Genomic DNA, 24,670 nt, shown 5'->3' with positions numbered 1-24,670 from the left:
ATAACCGAGTACTATTTCAGTTACACATTGCTATTCCTAATAATCATTTAAGTCTTGAGTATATGTATGAAACAGTTTGAAGTAGCATTTGATTAATTAACATAGAAAACAGATTTGGGAGATACGGGATGATGCAAATATTTATAAAAATTTAAGAGTTAACTATCACTGTAACACTGAAACAGCAGGCAAAATTTTCATTTTCTAAGACCTAGACTCAATTTCATATCTCACAGATACCCTACATTCTTGCATATATTATTATCCATCATTAGATAGCAAGTTGAAATTTGCATCTTTCTATGATATGCCTTAAAAACACTAGTCACACATTTGAAAGAGTCAAATATCTAAAGTTGTTTCAAATGTTTGAAGCTGAAATAAACCATGTCAAGCTTTGTCCTTAATATTAAATGCTATGATTGTTTTGAAAAGATTATGCCTGTCTCTGATTTATTTACATTTCTCTCTCCCCTTTCCTATATATTTTTGTGTCTTTCATATGAGTTCAAGTAGTTAAAAATCATATATAAAATTAAGTTCCACTATAAAAATAACATTCATAGAAATGAAAAGTCATATTTGGCCAAATATAAATTCATTTAAAGCCAAAATTAAAATTATACTACAATATTCAAATGCAATATATTAATATATATTCAATTTCAGGGGAAATTTATTTGACTTCATATCCGTTTTAAGTCCACATCTCTTTTTTCATAAATGTAACAATGTCTTAAGTTTATGAGTGTGAATGAAATGTCTAATACAAAGTCAAGAGTTCTTTTCCTACTGTGCATGTATAAAAATTGTTTGAGGACATCTTTTTGCAAAATTGAATAATATATATACATTTTTGAAATATATATAAAGACTATTTCTATAATGATTAATAATAATTAAATAAAATTAAGTCTAATACTAACTTCTACATTTTTCAAGTGGTCACATCTAAATAAATTTTTAAGAATTCTTTGCCAAGGGTCTGGCCTGGTAGCATAGCGGTTAAGTTCACACGCTGTGCTTCAGCAGCCCGTGGTTTGCCGGTTTGGATCCCAGGCACGGAGCTAGCACCACTTATCAAGCCATGCTGTGGTAGGCATCCCATATATAAAGTAGAGGAAGATGGGCACGGATGTCAGCTCAGGGCCAGTCTTCCTCAGCAAAAAGTGGAGGATTGGCAGCGGATTTTACCTCAGGGCTAATCTTCCTCAAAAAAAAGAATTCTTGCCAAGGTTTTTTTATAGTCAAGGATCTTTCTTTTGTTTTTATTTCCCCTCATGCTAACTTATTTCAAATTATTTTTTTAAACAGAATAAAATTCCTACAGTATTAAAATGCTAATATTTGTCAACTTTGTATTTTACTTTCCGGCATGTATTAAATACCTGCTTTTCATCACTATAAAGTAGTAAATATTCCACACTCAATCTGAATGTGATCTTACCTTCTGGTTTGTTGTTTTTCCTCTTCAGCCATTTTTCTACAGTCTCTGCACTAACACTTTCAGATACAAATTCGTCTAATACTTGGGGGTGAAGAGAGAGATAAGCCTTCACTTTTTCATCTGTCAAACCTGGAAAAGAATTGAAAAGAATAAAATTAATCTAGATGACATCTTCAAACACATCAATGATATACAACAATGACACATCATGCTTAGCCTGATTTAAAATATAAATATAAAAAGAATATAAAGACGTGTATATATACAATGTAACAATATTCATCCATAAAAAAAGAATGACGTTCTGATACATGTTACAACATGGAAGAACCTTGAAGACAGTATGGTAAGTAAAATTAGACGCAAAGGACAAATATTATCTGATTCTACTTACATGAATTATCTAGAATGGGCAGATTCTTAGAGACAAAGTAGATTAGGGATTCTCCGGGGCTGGGGGCGGGGCATGGGAAATTACTGCTTAATGGGTACAGAGTTTCTGTTTTGGGTGGAGACTAAGTTTTGGAAGCAGGCAGTAGTGATGGTTGCACGAACTGCGAGTATAATGAAGGCCACTGAATTATACACTTGAAATGGTTAAAATGGCAAATTTCATGTTACATATATTTTACCACTATAAAAAAACAGTTAAAAAAAATAAAGTTAGAAGTTTAACGATTTTTTTTTTTTTAGATTTTTTTCTTTTTTTCCTTTTTCTCCCCAAAGCCCCCAGGTACATAGTTGTATATTCTCAGCTGTGGGTCCCTCTAGTTGTGGCATGTGGGACGCCGCCACAGCATGGCTCAATGAGCAGTGCCATGTCTGCTCCCAGGATTCGAACCGACAAAACATTGGGCCGCCTACAGCGGAGCGCGCAAACTTAACCACTTTGACACGGGCTGGCCCCAGAACTTTAACGATGTTAAACTACAGACATTACATCATGTTACACAGCTGTTTTCCAACAGTGAATTTTAGTGTTATATTTGAGTGGATGCTGGGTTCCAGTATCGTGCAGTCAAGCCTTACAAAGTACTTACATTTTTTTGTGAATAGTTATCATAGATTGAATACTCAAGGTAAGTGAAACTCTAACAATAGTAACAGGAGAATATACATTTTAGGAGCTAAAAAAAGTTTATGACTAAATTCTTATCTTTTATTGTTTACAACATAAATTCTCCTTTTTCTCAGGGGCACTAAATCCACTGATATAACTAACGTTCAGTTCAGAATAATCGTGATGTTCGGTCATTGTCATTCTATGTATGTAGTCAGTTTCACTAAAATAATTTTCATGGTCTAATAATAATTGTTGACTACACATAGGATTTTCAAACAAAGAACTTTTACATGTTTTCAAGTTGAACATATAAAATTATGTGTTTTCAAATTGATGCTTCGTGTTGGCGTGCCATTTCATTAAACAAGTCCAAATCGCAAACAGGAGATCAATAATTATTACTCAGTCATGGCAATTATTTTTACTACTATATCCTCTCTGAATTATTCAATAAATTACCATCCTTAGGGATGGTTAGGTGAAAAAGGCAATGGAAAATTGTACTTGGAGACGCAGAAGAGAAGAAAAGGAAGCATATCTTTATGACTCTGGGGAATTGGCTGCATGTTTTCACCAGCAGACAAGGCACAGAATTCATATGTGTTAATTAATTCTGCTGGGGACTAGAGTCACAACTGTTCTGATTCTCCGACAGAATGGTAGAATTGAGAAGGCAAATGATTTCTTTCAATGAATTCAGTACTTAAACAGTGCACTTAAACTACATAGAGAGATACGGATATATAATTAGATAGTTGTATTAGATAAAAGATAAACAGGACCCCTGTCTATGTTCGCCCTGCCCAAGAGCCCCGGCGATGTAAAATTCAATTGGAAAAATCCCACAAGGTGCTAAAGATAAGAGACTCATTAAAGTGAGAGAGAGCTCTCCTGACAGAGCAAGTTCCAGTCCCAAGATACAAAAGGCACAGGATGTTGAAGTAAGCTGATAGCTGACGTGACCTTCAAGAACACAGACAATGCAAATTTCATACTCTGATGACATCCTCCATAGTGGTACACATTTGACATCTAATTTCTTCTTAAAACTTCCTTCCATCACTTTTGTGATTCAACCCAACACAGTTCTTTTCCTAATTTCCTATTGGTCTTTCCTTCTGCTTTCTCGTCAATAATCTATGATGATGACAGCGAAATCTGAATCAGGAATCTTAACATATTTTTGATCTCCAGTCCTTGGGTATTCTTCCAACACCTCAAGCTCCATCTTGACTCAAAACTCAATGAGTCACCCCCTTCCCACTTATTCTTATTATTTAACGTATTGATTAAAATCCACAAAGTGATTTTAACTCTCAACTTCCCTTTTTCTGTTACTATTACCCTCTATTTTCCCAGAAACCCAGGCTGAAAATATACAGCCATAACTGACTCATCCATCTTGTCATCTCATTTCATCTTAGTGCACTACTATACAAGTCCTGTTTGCCAAATTACATATCAGATAAAAGACTTGTATCTGAAATATACAAAAAGCACTTAAACCTCAACAAGAAGAAAATCAAACAAACCAATTAAAAATGAGCCAAAGATCTGAACAGACACTTCACCAAGGAGGACACAGATACGGCAAATAAACATGAAAATGATGCTCATTCGCCATTAGTGAATTGAAGTTAAAACAGAAATGAGATTCTACTATATAACTACTAGAATGGCTAAAATCCCAAAAACTGACTACCAATTTTGGCAAGGATGCAGAGCATCAAAAATTCTCATTCATTGCAGGTAAGTGTGCAAAATGGTAGTCACTTTGGAAGACTCCTCGGCACTTTCGTATAAAGCTAAATATAATCTTCCCATATGATCCAGTAGTCACATCACTAAGTATTTACCCAAATGATCTGAAAACTTATGTCTACACAAAAACCTGCATTTGAATATTCATAGCAGCTTTATTTATAATGATCCCAAACTAGAAGTACCAAGATGTCTTAGAACAGTAGGCAAGTGGAAACGCAAGTTGTGGCATATCCATACAGCTAAACACTATTTAGCAATAAAAAGAAATGAGCTAACAAGCCATTAAAAAACATGGAATAGTCTTAAATGCATATTGCTAAGTGCAAAACGCTAGTCTGAAAGGCTGCATATTGTATAATTCTAATTATACAACATTTTGGAAAAGGCAAAATTATATAGAATGAATAAAAAGATCAGTGTTGCCAGGTGTTTGAGGGGAAAGCAGGAAGACTGGATGGGTGAGGCACAGGGCACCTTTCAGGGTGATGAAACTATTCTGTATGATACTACAATGGTGCATGCGTGACACTGTGCATTTGCCAAAACCCAGAGAACTTTACATTGCCAAAAAAACCTTTAATGTACATAAATTTTTAAAAAATCATTTAGAAGGTTGGGCTATCCCAGGATGGAAGGGAGAATGAGGCGAAAGAATCTAAATGTTTTACAAAGGTATGAAACAACCTCCCTGAAGGAGGTGGAGGAGTAGGTGTTGACCTATGTAACTTTAGAAATGGGTCTGTAGGACCAAAGGCTGAAGAAACTGCACGTTGGGACTATTCTCTAATTGATAAAGTTATCCCATGACGGTAGAGCTTAACAGTTCTGACATCACTACTCATGTATACTAGAACTCGATAACTAACTAAGTGGATGGTGGGAATGAGGTTTCTCAGTGGCAGAGTGGGACGTTACACATAAGCAAGAAGACAGTCTAGAAAAATGTATGTGATAATGGATTAGAGTTTGAGACATCAGTAAGAACTCATATTTAGCTCAATATAGATACGATGGTACATAGAAATACTGGTAGATACACTGTGTATATACTCAGGTTAGTATACACTCAATATTTCCTTGGAAGGTTAGCTGAGAGGGCCTAGAAACAATAATATCCCAGTGCCAACAAAATTACATGGAGCACCCAAATCTTGGTTTCTAATATCATTCCCCAGTAAAGGAACCACAGCTTCTTGGAGAAATGGCTGATTTTAGGACAGCTACAGAAAACACGTAAGATGAGCTTGGAGCATCTTTTAGTGCCAGAAAGGAAGGACTAAGCGCGTGTGTGCGCACACACACACACACATACACACACACAAAATGATGGGGTATGTCAAAGGGACACAGAAGCTGATTGAAAGAACTCCCAATGGTTCAAACATGGAAGAATTTGAGTAACAAAGTAATGCAGCACTGGATTATAACCCAAAGAATAAAATAAATATCCATGCTAAGGTCTGAATATTTGTGCCCCTCTCCCTTCAAATTCATACGTTAAAACCCTAATCGCTAAAGGTGACGGTATTAGTAGGTGGAACCTTTGAGATGTGCTTAGGTCATGAGGTGGAACCTTCATGAATGGGATTAGTGCCTTATAAAAGAGGCTCCAGAGAGATCCCTAGCCCCATTCCGCCATATGAGGGTACAAAATGTCTGTGACCCTTAAGAGGACCCCCACCCAACCAAGCCGGAACCATGACCTCAGACTTTCCAGCCTCCAGAGCTGTGAGAAATAAATTTCTGTTGCTTTATAAGCCACGCAGTCCGTGATTTTTTTTTTCTTCTTTTTTTTTTTTTGAAGAAGAGTCGCCCTGAGCTAACTGCTTCCAATCCTCCCCTTTTTGCTAAGGAAGACCGGCCCTGAGCTAACATCCGTGCCTATCTTCCTCTGCTTTCTATGTGGGACGCCTACCACAGCATGGCTTTTGCCAAGCAGTGCCATGTCCATACCCGGGATCTGAACTGGCAAACCCCAGGCCGCCGAGAAGCAGAACATGAGCACTTAACCACTGCGCCACCGGGCCGGCCCCCATTCCGTGGTATTTTGTTATAGCAGCCTAAATAGACTAAGACAATCCATGAGTCCATGCTGATTTAAATAAATGACTGAATAAGCAAACAAACAAACAGGAGAACACATAAATTTTCCATGCAGAAGAATTCAAAATAATTTAAGTAGATGCTCTGCTCTCAAGAAGGTGAAACATAACTCTCCACTCTTGGACACTTACTTTGTATAAATTACTCAAAACTTACTTTTTAAAGATCAATTGAGTCATAAACGAGTTATGATGTCTAAGTAAACTTCTAGACTAAAGAAATTAATCAAATCCTGGATTTAAGTATGTAGAAGAGAATGAAAAGGCAAATAGACCATTCTGGTTGTAAACTCCGTTTAGAATTCCAAATATTATCACAGAGCTTTATATTTCAAATGTCAAAAGATCTAAGGATAATTTCCCCCCCAAATTGCCATTCGCATTTCATGAAAATAACTACTTCAATCAACATGACAATGGTAGGGGAAGGGATTAGGTCACAGTGATTGAAAGTACAGAGAAAGCTTAGTTTCCTCCTTGCACCTCCCCGCCGGGGTATGAGCCTGGTCAAAGCTGCTAAACTCGCTAAGCCTGGCTTCTTCTTTGTATTGGAACAGGACTGGAATGGGACTAACAAGAGTATCTAATTCCCAAGGTCATTATAATAATCCAATAAAATAATCCATACAGAGTATTTTTGCCTGGTACATTTAATATTAGTACCAAAAGCCATTGTTTTACCTGTATGAATCCAACTCTTGCATCTGTCCAGAGGCTCAAATCACAGGTTTGTAACTTTTCATTTCTTTAACATTAAAACTCCCAATTTTCTAAAACTTCCATTTTTATTTTAGCACTTAATGTTTGCTCAGCTTCCTCACCCATCAAAAGCAATCCTTCCCTCTTTTTTCTAACATTTTATCCATTTTTTATTTCCTATTAACATCCAGTTTTGCAAAAGGCCTTTGGGGCAACACAGGACCCACCTAGAGTAAGACATTGAAATAATCATCATTGGACACTCTTGAAGAATGGCAGATGTATGGATGAGGAAATCATTCTTCTTTAACTTTTGTCTGACTTTGGTTTAATGTTTCCCCAGCTTCCCATGGCCTATACATTTTGTTTATGTCAATAAAAGACTTAGTGTTTCTTTGAGAAGAAATCCAATGAGAGCAGTAGGGTCAGACCAGGGTTGTCATTAGCACACCAGAGTATTCAATGGTTGAAAATTTGCCACCAATAATACACAAAATGAATCATATAGATAGATATTAATATAGATAGCTATTCCGAGGTAACGTACATTTGAGGCAATATATTTAAAAATACTCCATTTCTACTAATAAACTACATTCTCTCATCAATGCAGCATTTTGCTACAGTGCTCAGAGATTATAAGATTAAGTACATAGATAATAAGATTGAACTGACTTTCATCTTCTTTCATTTTTCAACATCTGGCAGAGATGCTAATGAGCAGGGCTGGGCTGAAGTCTCAAATGAGAGCAGGAAAGAACAAGGATATTGACAGACTGAACGGGCAGACTAAGGGAGACTCAGATGGATTTCACTAGTTTTCACAATACCCTCTGAAAATATCACGAAGGATTACAATCTAAATAAATGCTAAAAACACCTATGATTAGATTGAACACTGAACCCAAAGACATATAACAAAGCACAAAATAAAGACTGACAAATATTTTAGTAAAGACAGTTGCTTCTGTGGTTAGTAACTCAACCAATAACCTGAGGGGTGGATAAAAAATAGCTTCATTTTGATGCTGAGTGACTCTCTTCAAGAAAGAGACAGACAGACAGACAGATAAAAGTCACAGCAATATCTCCTACTTCAATATTTTCTTCCCGGGCCATAGAGACATAATGAAAAAGACTCGCGCCATTTGAGTTTTAATCTATGGACACAAAATAGCAATAACAAAATGGTAACATCAGTAACCATTCATTTTTCATCTTTTTTTTTAACCCAGTAACACTGAGGCTTTCTTCCATCTCCCTAGAAATCTTACAAGCTTCTAATAATGTAACACATTATTACACTACCCTTTGATTATTGCTGTCTGCAACTCACAAATTCAGCCTTTTCAGATGGAGATTGTGTACATGTGTGTACATATGCACATAAATTTAAACCTTTTATAAAACCACACAAAAAACCAGAATGGCTTCCCATGTACTCAATACCCAGCTTCAACAATTATCAACTTATAGCCAACATCTCCCATCTGTACCCTACCAACTCTCCTTGCACGTAATTTTGAATCAAATCTCATGCATCATTTCAACACATTCTACATCTCAATATGATAAGAACTATTCTAACCACAAATGCTATTATCACATGTACAGAGAAATTAATTATTATTTTTAACACCATCAAATATCTAAATGTTGAAGTTTCTAATTCTCAACTTTTTTTTAACAGGCTGTTTGCATGAACCCAGACCCAGAAAAGGTCTACAGCTGCCATTGTTTTGTATTTTTCACAGGTTTCTTTTATTCTATAGGTTCGCCCTCCATCTCTTTTGTTTTCCCCATTATAAGTTATGATTGAAGAAAACAGATCTTTTGTGCTGTGGTTTTCTAGAGTCTGGATTTTTCTGACTTTCTCTCTGCAGTGGTGTTTAGCATTTTCATCTGCCCTCTGCGTTTCCTGAAAACTGAGATTAGATCTAGAGACCTGAACAGATTGCAGTTCAATTTGGAGGTGGGTAGGCAATTTTCATAAGTGGTATTGTGTTCTTCTGTCAAAAGGTTCATGCCATCTGGCTGCGTCTCTGTTTGTGACGTTAGCACCATCGATGATCCAAGAGTCATAATTCACTAGGGCTTGAAAATGGTGGTTTCCTAATTCTATAATGCCTCCTTCATTTATTAGCTGAAATAATACAAAGAGAAAACTTCATCTCTACTATTTGGTTAGTTCACAGAGACAAGACAGGATAAATGCTTAATTTGTTCCCCTTTATTTACCAGTTTTTACAATGAATTGGCTCAGTAGCATTCTCCTGTAGGCGAGCAACTAAAGATGTTGGTATTATTATAAAAATCATGTATTTGAACAAATTTGATCTGTTTCTTCCATTGTAATTACCATCCTTACTGGTACTCAAATTGTCGCATCTTTTGGCCAGCGGGAGGAGCTTCTTCAAACTGGTACCCAAGTCATTGTGACAAGAATCTAGTAGCTCTTGATGGCCTCCTTATGATCTGCTAGGGTAGGATGTTTCAGGTTCAGCTTGCACATTTTCTGCCCCAGATCTGAATGCAGACAATTTTCCTTCAGCTCTCAGTTTCCTTTTAGCGGGCAGTGGTATTTCAATTCCAGGAACGATGGAATTAGATTACATAACTACTCATTTGTTTTATCATACAATATACACACAATAGTATATGAGTGCTATAAACGATAAGGCGGATTTTTTTGTGTGTCCTATAGGACATATCTCACTAGAAATGTACAAATTACTGTATTTTAAAGTCACTTGAAATATTCTTTTCTCTGGTTATGTCACCAACTGGATACACATTTAGGTCCACTTCAGATGTATCTTCAAACGTGTCTTTATGACAAATTATTATTCTAAAACTGAGTATCTATATGCTGAAGCATTTATTATTTCTGAAGTCTTATCATCTTAATCATCATAGAAAATTATTTTAGAAACTCACTTTCAAATCAGAGGCTAAAGAACTATTGTTTTTCTCAAGCAGAGGGATATTTTTAATATTTTAATCAAAAGTGCTAAAAGACCCATTGTTTTAGAAATAGGAAAAAGCACAGTTTTTCAAGTATTAATTCTAACATCTTAATTTATGGAGAAAAATCCCAATATGTGTCTGCATGCTTTTAAAAAATCAGTCAACAACATATGACAACACTCACGCACTTTGCCCCATCCCACCCCTGGAACCCAAGTTCTGGTTCCTGAGTTCCCATCCCATAATGCCCTAAGGTTACCCTCCCTAACCCAGGTCTTCCTGATCTTAAAGAATCCTTTCCTCCAAAATTACGTGTCTTATCATCAAATTCCTTGCTCCTGCCCCATCACAGAAAAGGGGGGTAAAAAAAACCCTACATTCCCATTATCTCACGTAGCTAATCGCAGAAGAAGAAATCACATACTTTAAAATTGCAAGGGATACGTGACTAATAATCTTTTCCCTGATTTATCACAATAATTGTCTCAATTTTATAATTTCCTGTATGTTTACTCCAGGTGTGAAGAATCAGTAAATAATTTTCTGTTTTTTAAAGTCTTAGTCCAACTGTAAGATAGATTGTGATTAAAAACAAAAAACCCACTTTTCATGCTATTAAATATTATCCCAGAATAGTCCAATTGCCAAAGAACAGCCTGATCTGTGAGGGGGCCGTCATATGAGGAGTGGGTGAAGGACCACAAATGTTGACTCGAGAGGACACAAGGTTCTTGGTGGACATTATCACTGCTTAATCTGAATGCTGTTAAGTAAAGAAGGTTAAGAAATTTCAGTTTGTTTCTTCCTGTTTTGTTTTTTCCATGTATGAACCCAGGGGCAAAATCAGAATTAACATTTTAGGAAGCCGATTACAATTCAATTTCACGCAGAAATTTTTAGGCAACAAAAAATTCTATAGAGGGCCAGCTCCATGGTGCTCCGACGGCCCAGGGTTTCGCCAGTTCAAATCCTGGGCACGGACATGGCACTGCTCATCAAGCCACACTGAGCCGGCATCCCAAGTGCCACAACTAGAAGGACCCACAACTAAAAATACACAACTATGTACCGGGCGGGAGGGGTGCTTTGGGGAGAAAAAGGAAAAATAGAATCTTAAAAAAAAAAAGATTCTCTAGCTGGGTCAGGCTACCTCCACAGACGGTGCATCCTCCTACAACCGTGAGGGTCAGGAGAGGAAAATCCAGGACACTTTACAGACCCTTCACAGTCTGTGATGTCCTCACATTTCAAACTACCCAGGGGGTAGGTGTACACACAAATTTACTTTGAAAATAAAAATTCTTATTAGTTTCAAGAGGCGGTTCCAAAATACATGTCAGAAACAGTAATTTTTGTAAATGTGTAGTAATATAAATGAAACATTTTAGTGACTTATAACAAAATCTGTCAAGTTCCAACAAAACAAAATATCTTGTGTCATACTATAAGCAGTGTTGGACTGGCATGCTGCTTGATGGCAAAGCTAAGTTGTCTGGGTGTGTGTGTGTGTGTGTAGTCACACAAGTTGCACGTTAATGTTCTCCTAGGTTGTAATATAAATGCTTCTATGCACAACCATTCTATTTTTTAAGTGTTTTTATTTATTTATTTATTTATTTATTGCTAGGAAAGATTCACCCTGAGCTAACATTTGTTGCCAATCTTCTTTTTTTTTTTTTCCCCTCCCCAAAGCCCCAGTGGACAGTTGTATTTTCTAATTGTAATTCCTTCTAGTTCTTCTATGTGAGCTGCCACCACTGCATGGCTACTGACAGACAAGTGGTGTGGTTCCACAACTGGGAGCTGGATGCAGGCTCCCCTAGCAGAGTGTGCCGAACTTTAACCACGAGGCCATCAGAGTTGGCTCTTCTATGCACAACCATTCTTTATGTATCCAAAAGAAAATAAAGGTTATCAGGGGAATAAGTTTAAAATCAGTTAAGGTTACTTTCAGAATCCCAAAATTCAACTTTATACACCTTCTCCCTACTGGGTATTACCTCTCTTGCACCTATACTCCAACTGTTTAACCTCTTTCCCTACCAAAGGATAAAAATGCTGATAGCTTTTGTTACTCACAGTTGGCCTTACTTGAACGCTCCCTCTACATACAATCCTAAAGACGCCATAAAGATAACTTGCATAGGCTCACTGAACCTCAGAGCCTTATGTATGTGGCACAGAATAAATGCTCAATAAATATCCGTTGAATAAATGAATTATAATCCTCAGAATATAACAAGGGGAATTGAGCACAGAGAAGTAATTGGATTCATTTTCTATTGGCCACAGAAGCAGTAATTAAGGTTGGAACAAAGATACAAGCTGGAGAGCTCACCTCTTAAAGCCAAGTGCCTCTTGTTTTGGACACTATTTCCTGTCTGAGCTTATTAGACTTGAAGGGGATGGCTACTGACTAGTGTTACCTCCCAATTTGGGATTCTATTCCACATTTGACCTCAGGTTACAAATCGGAAAATCGGACTGCTAAATCTCGGGCTTTGAGAAGAAGGTGGAAAGAAAGTTTTGGAGCAGAAACTGCCAGGAGGCACAGGCTAGCCCTGAGAAGAAGTCTCCTGGGAGACCCCACTGCCCTCCAGGCTTCCTTCATTTATTTCCTCAAATGTGCCAAGCCCTCTCCCTGCCCAGCCATGGTCTTTGAGGCTGTTTGCTTGACTCTTCTCCACTCTTCCCCTGGAGAAGGGAGACACTTGGCCAATTGAAAAGCAACTTCACAGAGACACCTTCACTAACCACACATTCTACGTCCACTGACTGTTCCATGATGCTCTCGTGGGACCTGCCCTTATACTCTGAATCACTCATACCAAGTTGAAACTTCCTATTTATTTGGTGTCATCTCATTAAACGTCAGCCTCTCCAAGTAGACAATGAGCTCCATGAGGGCAACAACTGATCTGTCTCATTCTCCATTGTCCACGTAGGACAGCCCCTGGCTCTGTGCAGAAAAGTCAACACAGCAGGCCTGAGACTGTTCTCCTCGGAGAGGCTGCTTGCAAGGTCGGCCCACGGCTGGCACCTGGGAACTTGGCTTGGGGAGTGTTGGACAATGGCAGGCAGAGGATGCCTATGTGACCAGCCCCCAGTAAGAACTCTGGGTACTGAGTCTCTAACGAGTTTCCCTGGTAGACAGCACTTCATGTGTGTTGTCACAATTGTCTCTGGAGGAACTGAGCACATGCTGTGTGACTCCATGGGAGAGGACTCTTGGAAGCTTGTGTCAGGTCTCCCCGGTCGTCACTCTGTGCCCCTTTTCCCTTTCAGGATTTCACATTGCATCCTCTTTCGCTGTAAGAAATCTTAACCATGAGTATGACCCTATGCATATCCTATAAGCCTCCTAGCAAACCAACCAACTTACGAGTAGTCTTAGTAACTCCAAGGGACCATCTTGATTAAGTGAATTAATCAATGGGTCATTCTTTGTCTTACATGACTTGACACATGTACAGACGTGTTTGCTGGAAACTGTGTCCAGTCCTGCAAGACCGCAGACGCACTCAAGTCGGAAAGCAAGTGCCCAAGCAAGAGAGTCCTCCTCTCAGAGCCCACTGCTCCTACTCGAATCGCCAATCCTCCTGAGACCAGAGGAAGGTCATTTCTGTCTCCTATTCTTCCTTCACGTTTCTTTTTCCATCCAAAGAGTTTAAATCTCTGTATTAAGTTTCCTAAAAAATTAGAATTTCATTACATTTTGCATTTGCTTTCTTAATTCTGACATCCTTCAATCCACCAATTCTGGAAATATATTCCTGTGAATACTATAATACGGACCCCCTTATATCAAAGTTTTTCCCCACAATGTGCTAGTGTACATGAGTTTATTAATATAAGGATTTCTATAGCAAATCCATCTGACCATCTACCAAATAAGGGAAGGGATTAATGAGCTGTAAACATAATCTCATTTTTGTCTTCTTTATCTAAAAAGGCGACATCCTTTATAGGCAATGAACAGAATTTATCACATGACAGATGTAAATGGTTTTCAACGTCATTAAAATGACTCCAAAGTCAAATGAATAGATAAGATGTTTCTTTGGATTGTGTAAAACTCCACAGCCAATGATATCATTCTTCTTTAAGAAAAGAGGAAAAAACAAGGAGCCAAGTAAAAACAAAGGCCTTATCATGTTTCACAAAAATAGAAAAAAATCCTAAAATTTGTATGGACCCACTAAAAGACCACAATGAGCCAAAACAATACCGAAAAGAACAACAAAGCTGGAGGCATCACAATTCTTGATTTCAAACTTTATTACAAAGCTATAGGAATCAAAGCAGAATGATACTGGCATAAAAATAGATACACAGACCAATGTAATAGAATTGAGAGCCCAGAAATAAACTCTCACATACATGGTCAACTAATATTTGACAAGGGATCCTAGAAGACTCAATGGGGAAAAGACAGTCTCTTCAATAAACAGCGTTGGAAAAATGGGATGGCCACATGCAGAAGAACGAAATTGAACCCTTATCTTATACCACTCACAAAAATTAACTCAAATGGATTAAAGACTTAAACGAAAGACCTAACATCGTAAAACACCTCAATGACAACAGGGGAAAAGCTCTTTGATAGTGATCTCAGCAAAGATTTTTTTTTGGATATGACACCAAATGCACAAGCAACAAAAGTAAAAATTAACGAGTGGGACCCATCAAACTAAAAAGTTGTGCACAGCAAAAGAAATGATCAGCAAAATAGAAAGACAACCTACTGAATGGGAGAAAATATTTGCAATCTGATAAGGGGTTAATATGCAAAATATATAAGAAATTCATATAACTCAATAGCAAAAAAACAATCCAATGAAAGAATGAGCAAAAGGATTTGAATAGACATTTTTCCAAGGAAGACACACAAATGGCCAATCGATACATGAAAAGTTACTCAACATCACTAATCATCAGGAAAATGCAAATCAAAACCACAATGAGGTATCCCTTCACATCTGTTAGAACAGCTATTATCAAAATGACAAGAGATAAGTGTTGGCAATGACGGGGAGAAAAAGGAACCCTTGTGCAAGGTGGGTGGGAATGTAAATTGTTATGGCCACTATGGAAAACAAGATGGAGGTTCCTCAAAAAATTAAAAATAGAACTAACCTATGATCCAGCAATCCTGCTTCTGGGTATATATCTGGAGGAAATGAAATCACCATCTTGAAGAGACCTCTGCACCCCCATCTTCTTTGCAGCATTATTCACAGTAGCCAAGACATGGAAACAACCTAAGTGTCCATCAACAGATGAATGGATAAAAAAGAGGTGGTGTATACACACACATACGCACACAATGGCATACTATTCCACTATAAAAAAGAAGAAAATCCTGCCTTTTGCCACAACATGAATGAACCCTGAGGGCATTATGCTAAGTGAGACGTCAGACAGAGAAAGACAAATAGCATATGATCTCATTTATATGTGGAATCTAAAAAGGCTGAACTCAAACAAACAGAGTAGAACGGTGGTTGCCAGGGACTAAAGGTGGGGGAAATGAGGAGATGTTAGGCAGGAGCAAATTTCGAGCTATAAGATGAGTAAGTTCCAGGATCTAAAGTATGGAATGGTGACCATAATTAACAAAACAGTATTATACATTTGAAAGTTGTTAAGAGAGTAGCTCTAAAGAGTTATCACCACACAAAAAAAGGTAATTATGTGAGAGGATGGAAGTCTGAACCAAACTAATTATGGTAATCACTTCTCAATATATACATGTATGAAAATATCAAGCTGTACACTTTCATTTACATATAAGTCAATAATATCTCAATAAAGCTGAAAAAAATTTTAAATGATTTACAATAATTATCCTTGCCTTCTATCTACACTACCTAAATAATATCTTCCCACCCAAGTATATTCCTACTAAAAGATTTGTCTATGACCTAAAAGCAGTCATTTAATGAACCTCGATTGAATATACTGCCAGGATTCTGACCTCCATAATTGATTACTTATTCTAAGCGAGTTAACAGCCTGAGGGGTGCCCTGGCTGCAGAGAAGACATTGTTTCCAACGTTCGTTCGTAATTTCATGTTTGTGATTTGCATTTATCAGAAGGCAAATCCCACACTGCTGGGTTTCTCAACCAAAATGAAATTAATTACGTGTTTCGCCTTGGCTGAGGACATCAATGAAAGCTTCTCGAACTGAGAAAGCCAAATAAAAACTCAAGCTGCTCAAAGTGATAAGATGAATACGAAAACGATGACTTTCAAGTAGAACTCCAAGAGAAAGTTTACCTACACCAACATGTACCCTTTCCATGACTCAGAAAACTACAGAAGTCTGAAATGGAGGCTGATATTCAGGCACAGCTTACGCAGGGAACAAGAGTTAAGACTCTCACCTCTTTAACTCAAATTCACTGTAAATTCAAAGTAACCTGGTGGGAGACAGCATCTCCTGGTTCTCCAGCTTCTGAGTCACTGGGTGGGTGGGTGCTCAAATATGGCTGTGCTCCTTAAGAAAGGCACTTAACTCTCTAAGCCTCGTTGCCCTCACAAACAAAAGATGGGGCCAATAACAGTGCCTACTCCACAGGAATATAATTCATATAAATATTCCCCCACACTAAGTGATTAATAAATAATTACTTAATAAAACCCATCTTCATCAAAATAGGGAGCACTTTCATATCAAGAAATATTATGAGATTTCAGATTTTGACAAATCCAATCAGGCTACTGTTTAAATGTAATTTGACTTTACAAAACATGTAGCTACCTATATTTAAGGAACGTTTCATCTAGGTGTGTTTCAGAATAGCAACATTTTAGACATCCCAGGAGTGCTTAAATTGAGAATTATCAAGTCCAGAAATTGTCTAGTTAGCCACGATATTAACCAGAATGTGGAGCTGAATGCTCACCTCAGAGGAACCGAGTCAGGTCTCACGCAAGAGCTTCCAGGCAAGACTAAACTGGGAAGGGTGCCAGAGGCTGGATTAAGCCAATCAGCTACTGGGAAGAAGAACCAGAGGAATATAGAGTCCAAGGACAAGCATATAAGGACACTCCCCAGAGTGCAGAGAGGGAAGTTAGCGGAAGGCAAATCTCTAAGATCTTCAGAGTCGTCTTGGAGGAAGCAGCCTCTGAATGAGTAAAGATGAGTAAAATGAGTAAGATGAGTAAAAACAGGAAAGAAGCAAGCAGCCCAGAAGTAAAGACAGAACTAAACCAAGAAAGTTCAGGGTTTTTGCCTTGAGGACAGCTGGGATGGAGAAAGCTTCCTTTTTTCTAACATAGTGACATGGTTCAAATGGTTTGAGAGCTGGGATAGTTGACTGGAATTAAAGGCACAAGGACTGAGAATTCACTGACTTGGGAAAAGTAGCAGCTAGAATCAGTATGTTATTAACACGATCCACACGGTAACAGCAACCGAACGACGAACATCAAACTCTGTCGCCTGAAAGTGAAAGTGGTTTCTCAAATGCTGGACAGTCGCCACTAAATGCAGATAAGCCTGACGCTGAATAAACACATTTTGCATTTTAGCCACAATGCTTACAATGAATCTGTGGACAAACATTTCAGATGCCGAAAGGCAAGTACAGCCTACACATTTAAAGTAAGAATAACAAGAAAAACTCAAAATCCACCACTATCTACTGAGATTTTCAGTAAAGCATTTGATAAAAAATTAAAAAAAAAACTAATGATAAATACTCCCACGGAAATAAACTTTATAGTATTATACAAGGTTTTAAGAAAGCTTTGAAATATTTAGAAAGGAAAGAAAACAGGCTTCATGTGAAGCAATTTACTCTGGTGAAATAAAATAGATAAATGAAGAAAAGAGAAACACACAAAAAAGAGAATGATGTAATAAATATACAGGCAGACTTTTAACTAATCACTTCAGGGTTCAGTGTTTTAAAGCTGAGATTTAGATAAGAAAAATAACAATGGTAATTTCTTATGGCCATTTAAAACCTTGATGAAATATTTTTTAACTATTCACATCAGCATTTTCATTTATCTAAGTTTAAGACAATTATACCCTAAAAGTGAAAGTACACAAATCCCATATGTTAGGGATTTCTATAAAAGATTCCTTTTACTTGTCAAAAGGGATTTTAAAAAGTCATGTATTTGTATACAAATTCAAAACAAAAAAAAAACAAAGAATATAAAATTTTCTCTATATGATTTAAAGTCATATTTTTACTTTCTTTGCTAGAAAATATACCTTCTTAAAAAAATTCGTTATTATAAGTTGATCCAGAAATGGCATTTTTCTAGACTTCCTTTATAAAAGTATATCACTATTGATGCTTTTCCATTCAATGTATTCATTAAAAAATATTACTGAAGTCTTACTGTGTCAGGCATTATATTATGTTTCAGGGTGAATCAGAGAACTCAGAAAATGTAAGAAGATGAGTGGTGAGACAGAGAACCACATTGCAAGGTTGATAAGGTACATTAACTGAACACAAGGTGAGGCTGACACAATTAGTTCTAAACATTTTGAGATTCATTTATTCACTCAATAAATGTTTACCGAGTACCTACTATGAACCAGCCATATCTATATGGTCGATCTACAATAAACAAACAATATCCTTAACCTTATGGAGTTTTAAAATTCTCTGTAATGCTGGGTAAGACTGGCCAACAGGAACTGGTGACAAATTTAAAAAGACAATGAAGCAGTAGGATAATTCAAAGGTGACTCCACTGTTTCCAGCTGAGGTGAGTGACTGTGATGTGAAAAATAGGAGATAATGAAGGATTCATGGGAAAGAAAATGGTTTGGGTTTGGGATCTGTTGAACTGAAGTTGCCTATCGGATTATCCGTCTGTAGATTTCTAGTAAACGGTAGCAAATATAAATCTACAGCTCAGGAGAGGAAAGTAAAGGCTGAGAGGAGTATGCTTGAAAGTCATCCATTCTGATAATAGATTTATATGGGATTAGATTTCCCAGAAATACTGCACTGCATCCCATATGGCAAAAGAAAATGTTAATTCTCATCTTTGCCCTATACTATTTTTTTAAAATCATGAAAGAATATTGTATTATCTCTGTCTCATTAGAAAAATGGAAAACATTTATGTATAAGGTTTTTCAATTGGCTTGTATGGTAAATCCTTCACTCAGTCCTCTCTTTATTCAAGTCATCAAGATTCAAAACCACAGTCATACTCATTTACAGAAACTTTTATGACAGGCAGAATTCCAAGATGCCCCCAAGATTTTTCCCTGGTGTACACTTCCTGCATAATCTGCAGGACTGCGAATGTGACGGATTTTACTCTTAGCATCAGGCTATGCAGGTTGGCCTTAATATAGGGAGATATTCCAGTTAGATCTGATGTAACCACATGAGCCCTTTAAGAGTAGAGAACTTTCTGGGGCCAGCCTGGTGGCGCAGCAGTTAAGTTCGCATGTTCCGCTTCAGCAGCCCTGGGTTCCCCAGTTCGGATATGGACCTACACACCACTTGTCAAGCCATGCTGTGGTAGGAGCCCCACATATAAAGTAGAGGAAGTTGGGCATGGATGTTAGCTCAGGGCCAGTCTTCCTCAGCAAAAAAAGAGGAGGATTGGTGGCAGATGGTAGCTCAGGGCTAATCTTCCTCAAAAAAAAAAAAAAACAAAAAAAGACTAGAGAACTTTCTCCTGCTGGTGGCAAAAGAGAAAGTCCAAGATTCAAAGCACCACAGCTGGCTTGCAGATAGAAAGCCATGTGTCAAGGAATGCAGCCAAGCTCCGAGAGCTGAGAGAAGCCCCAAGCTGACGGCCAACAAGAAAATGAGGGTCTTAGTCCTACAACCCCAAGGAAATGAATTCTGCCAATGACAAGAACGAGTTTGGACACAGAGCTTTCCCCAGACCATGCAGAAGGGAATTCAGTACGGTGAACACCTTACTTTTAGTCTTGTGATGTCCTGAGCCAAAAAAACCAGTCACACAACGCCAGACTACGGGTCTACAGAACTGTGGGCTAATAAATGGGCATCGTTTTAAGTCACTAAATTTGCAGTAATTTGTTATGCAAAAATAGAACATGAATACGCCTTTGAAAGTTGGATTATTTTTATTATTAACCCAGTTAAGTAAAGAAGAATGTCCTACAGTTCTCAAACCACGTGACCCGTAGCCAGTTTAACAAAAAGTATAACTGCCATCAGTTGTGAAAGCTGTAAACCTTTTTTTGTTTAACTGAAGTACAAAGTCAGAAGAGTACATCTTTACTTTCCCAATCTCATATTAGCACCAAAAGGCGGAGAGAGAGAAGCGCAGCAGTTCTGAGCGAATACGAGCACGATTCTGAGGGAACACACCAACTGGTGGTGAAACATTCCTGAGAGGTTACAGTTTGGGAAAACAAGTATGCAGTAAACCAGCTACTGTAACACTCCCAGCAGACCACGAAAGCATCCAGCCCAGGACTCCCCGAAAAGCAGATGCAGAGGACCCTATTAGGCATGGAGCTACGTGACAGCACAATGAGGAAAACACATTCCAAAGGCAACACCATAAAGCAGACATATTAGTCAGCTCAGGCTGTCAAAACAAATCCCATAGACTGGGGGGCTGAAACAACAAATATCTATTTTCTCACAATTCTGGAGGCTGGGAAGTCCAAGACCAAGGTTTCACCAGGGTTGGGTTCTGGACGAGACCTCCCTTCTGGCTGTCCTCATATGGTGCAGGGACAGTGCTAGTTCTCTGGTGACTCTTCTTTATAACGACACCAATCCTATGGGATTAGGTGCCCACTCTTATGACCTCATTTGACCTTGAGTACTTCCTCACTCCAAATACTGTCACCCCGAGGTTTGGTCTTCCATTTAGGAATTTTAAGGAAACACAATTGAGTCCATAGCAGCAGAGATTTCCAATACCAAACATTTTAAATTACCTCAATTGATGGTATAATAGTCTCCAAGAAAGGGTTTTAAATTTGCCTAAATTTCAACATAGCAAGGAATGCAAAAATGTGCGCAAACGTCATAAATTTAAGTTTAAAAGGGTGTTAAATATCTAATTGAGTGGGAGTAAATGGCTAAGGAATATTAATATCAAAGGCTCAATTAGCAGACACAGCAGGCACATTGGTATTAGTCCGGGGTAGGACAGGCCTATGAAAGGTCAGACAGTCGGCAATATTACTGAGAATCTTTAAAAAGCATATGGTTTCACTAGCGAATTATCTCAAACATTTAAGAAGAAAACAATACCAATCCCACACAAAGTCCAGAGGGAAGATTTCCCAAACTCATGTCACGAGGCATTTTATCCTGATACCAAAGACCAATATGCCTCATAAACACGGAGAAAAAATCCTTAACAAAAATATTAGCAAATTAAATCCAACAACCTATGACAAGGAATATGCACCACAATCAAGAGGGTCTTATTCTAGGAAAATGAGGGTTGTTTAACATCCAAACATCAACTAACATAATACACCAAGTTAACAGAATGGGCAAAAATCATACGATTGTCTCAATCAATACACAGAAAGTTACATGACACATTCCAACGTCCTTCGTGACATCAACTCTCAACAAAGTAGAAACGGCAGGAGACTTCCTCAACCAGATCAAAGACATCTGTGAAAAATCTACAGCAAACAGCACAGTTGATGGGGAAAGGATGAACACCTTTCTAGAGAAGGAACAAGGCAAAGATGTCTGCTGTCACCGCTTCCCTTCAGCATGGTACTGAAGGTTCTAGCCAGGATCATCGCGCAAGAAAAATGTGCAAGGAAGAAAAAGGGAAAGCATACAGATTGGAAAGAAGGAATAAGGCTGTCTTTATTCATAGACAGCAGACATTAGCTTGTAGGTAGGAAATGCTAAAGAACCTACCAAAAACTGCCAGAACCAATACGCATATTTAGCACGGTCACAGGATACAAATAAATATACACAAATCAATTATTTTTCTAAATACTAGTAATAGATAACCAAAAAAGGAACTTACAGCTTCAAAAAGAATAAAAGATGTAGACATAACTTGAACAAAATAAATTTAAGATCCATACACTGGAAACAAAACACACTGCAAATCCAAATTAAGGAACACTTCAATGCAATGTACATGGATTAGAAGATTCACGGTCATTAGGGTGTTTATTGTCTCCAAACTGATCTATAGCTTTTTACAGGAAATTGATAAACTGATCCAAAAATGTACATGGATTCAAAAGACTCAGAATGACCACAGCAACCGAGAAAATGAAAAAGAGAAAGAGAAAATCTACGTATCTGAGTTCGACACTTACTATAAAGCCACAGAAGTACATCTTACAAACAACTAATAATACACTCTTGTGGGATGTCATACTACCCAAAATCACTTAATTCATGCATTTGCAAAATAAAATTTCTCCAAAGCCTTCCCTTTAACATAAGTCTGTATCATCTCTGCAAATAAAAACTCCAATCGCTCAGTTGCTCAGGTGGAAACCTTTCGAGTCATCCTTGACTCCCCTCTCTGCCTCACTAAGTCCAGCTGGCTCTCAGTCTAGAATTTGACCCCTCAATGCCTTTACTGCTGCTGACCAGGGCCTGTGCGCATCCTCGCTCACCTCCACATCAGGAGTTTCTTAAATTCTGAAAGGCTTCCCTCCCAACGCCCTTGCTCCCTTCCTTCTCCTCTTTACACAGCAACAGAGTGAGCCTGTGAAAATGTAAGTCAGACCATGTCACCCCCGGGCTCAAATGGCTTTCCGTGTCATCAGAGTAATAGCCACTCCTTCAAATGATCTCGTTGGCCCTCACTTCTCTACTTTCCTCTTGCTCCTTTCACTCCAGCCACCTTAGACACCAGGGGCGCTGCCTCAGGGCATCTGTATGTGGGTGTCCTCCTCTGGTAAGCCGTTTGCCCTGCTGTCGCACTGGCCCACTCTCTCACCCCCTGCAGGTCTTAATCCATTCAGTTGTCATTTCCTCAGTGAGGTGTCCCTGGACGCCTTTTCTGAAGCTGCCAATTATCCTACCCAAAACAAACAGACACACAAACAAGTCTCTTCTCTGCTTTATTTTTTCCTTTGGTATATATAGCTAACCTACCAGCCCTACTGTTTTCACTACTTTATCCCCAGCCTAAAATAGCACCTGGCATATAATAAACACCCAGCAAATTATCTGCTGAATGAATGAATGAATGTGTCTGTCTTTTGACAACTCTTAATTTAAAAAATCAGAAAGCTCATTTTCATGTAAATTAGCATACGCTTCAAAATAAGACTTGGTTGAAATCATATAAAACTTTGGAATTTGGACAGAAGAGTCAGAAAGAAAACATCAGAAAAGAAAAATGATGACAAAAGCATAAAATTTATTGCTGTAAAAGAGTAGCAGTACAGTTTTTTCTGGTATAACAAATTAATGTGTTTCGGGTGTCTAGAAGTGAACCTTTGAGAAGAATTGTGACATTTACCTTTAACCGTAAATTGAAATAACTTGCAATTGTTGCAGATTGTCAAAATTCATTTAACTCATGTATTTTATTCCTAAGAAGAAAACTACATCACATTTTTGCAAAATCTAAAGAACTATAGAATTTTAGCATAATTTTTAAATAGTTGCCAACTTATAACCATTATTTACCAAACTCTGCTGAAGAGATAAGAGAACCATTTTTTTTAAGTCAGTGAATTTTTACTTCAGATATAAATTTGACCTCCAAATAACTAATATTTCTGGGCATAAAAATGAAACCCAATAGAAGCTGACAAGTTGGTCTTTGACAATTAAATTAGAGAAATGCATTTTGAGGAAAAACAAAATACTAAAAACACACTTTACACAGCTGCAAAATATGGTCTTATTATGTCTCAAAACAGGGAGAGAGAGATTTCTAACCTCATGGAGGGAGAAATTGTGAGCAATTGTTCTTTCAGGAAGTTAAAAGAAAAAAAGAAAACTCTATAAGAAATAAAAGTTCTCAGTTTTTGTCTTCCAGAAAGATGGCTGTAGAAAATCTAAACTCCATCATACATCAAAGGAATTCACCCAAAACTATGATTTTAATAAGGTTTTTTCTTTATCCTATGTCTCCAAATCTTGACTTAGTTGCTGAACAAGTCCTTATCCAAATAATAAAACTTTGAGCCCGTCGGCAAACACATATGACATCATGTCCCTCTGTTCTGTAGAATGGTTGTATATTTCAATACCGTCCCTGTTTGCAAGAACAGAGCCAGCAGCCCCTGTGATGTCTGCCAATTCAGTAGAATGCCAAAACGAAAATCGACAGGTCCCTTTAGGGCAATCAAAGTCAAAACGCCTCTGACTTACAACGCTGAAGAGCTTTCAATATTTATGAATAATAAGGTCTTAATTCCTCTAAAACATTACATTGACAACTAATAAATGAAATCAGGTCAATAATCACCAACACGAACTCTCAAAAGATGAATCATGTTTAACTTCAATTCTATATTTAAACCCAGGAAAACCCTCCCCCAATACACAAAGTTTGATGGAACATTAAAATTAGTTTTTACGAATCATGAACGATGTCATTTTCACTACTTTTTAGCGCCACTGTGTATGGTTTCAAAATTTTGACGTTAGACATGTAAACAATTTAAATATTATGATGCAATTTAATTGCATGGGAT

General features: G+C 37.7%; 1 protein-coding gene across 1 annotated transcript in view; it reads right to left on the bottom strand.

Annotated features, from left to right (window-relative positions):
• PDE10A (phosphodiesterase 10A) overlaps window positions 1-24,670 on the bottom strand; it is a 247,668-nt gene that overhangs the window by 128,163 nt on the left and 94,835 nt on the right. Inside the window, exon 2 of the mRNA XM_046670653.1 lies at window positions 1,448-1,576. Coding sequence (XP_046526609.1) covers window positions 1,448-1,576 — 129 coding nt within the window. The remainder of the gene's footprint in view (window positions 1-1,447; window positions 1,577-24,670) is intronic.

This window comes from Equus quagga, chromosome 8 (genome assembly GCF_021613505.1).
Source record: "Equus quagga isolate Etosha38 chromosome 8, UCLA_HA_Equagga_1.0, whole genome shotgun sequence".
In the NCBI taxonomy this organism is placed as follows: Eukaryota; Metazoa; Chordata; class Mammalia; order Perissodactyla; family Equidae; genus Equus; species Equus quagga.
This window is presented reverse-complemented; position numbering and strand designations above follow the sequence as displayed.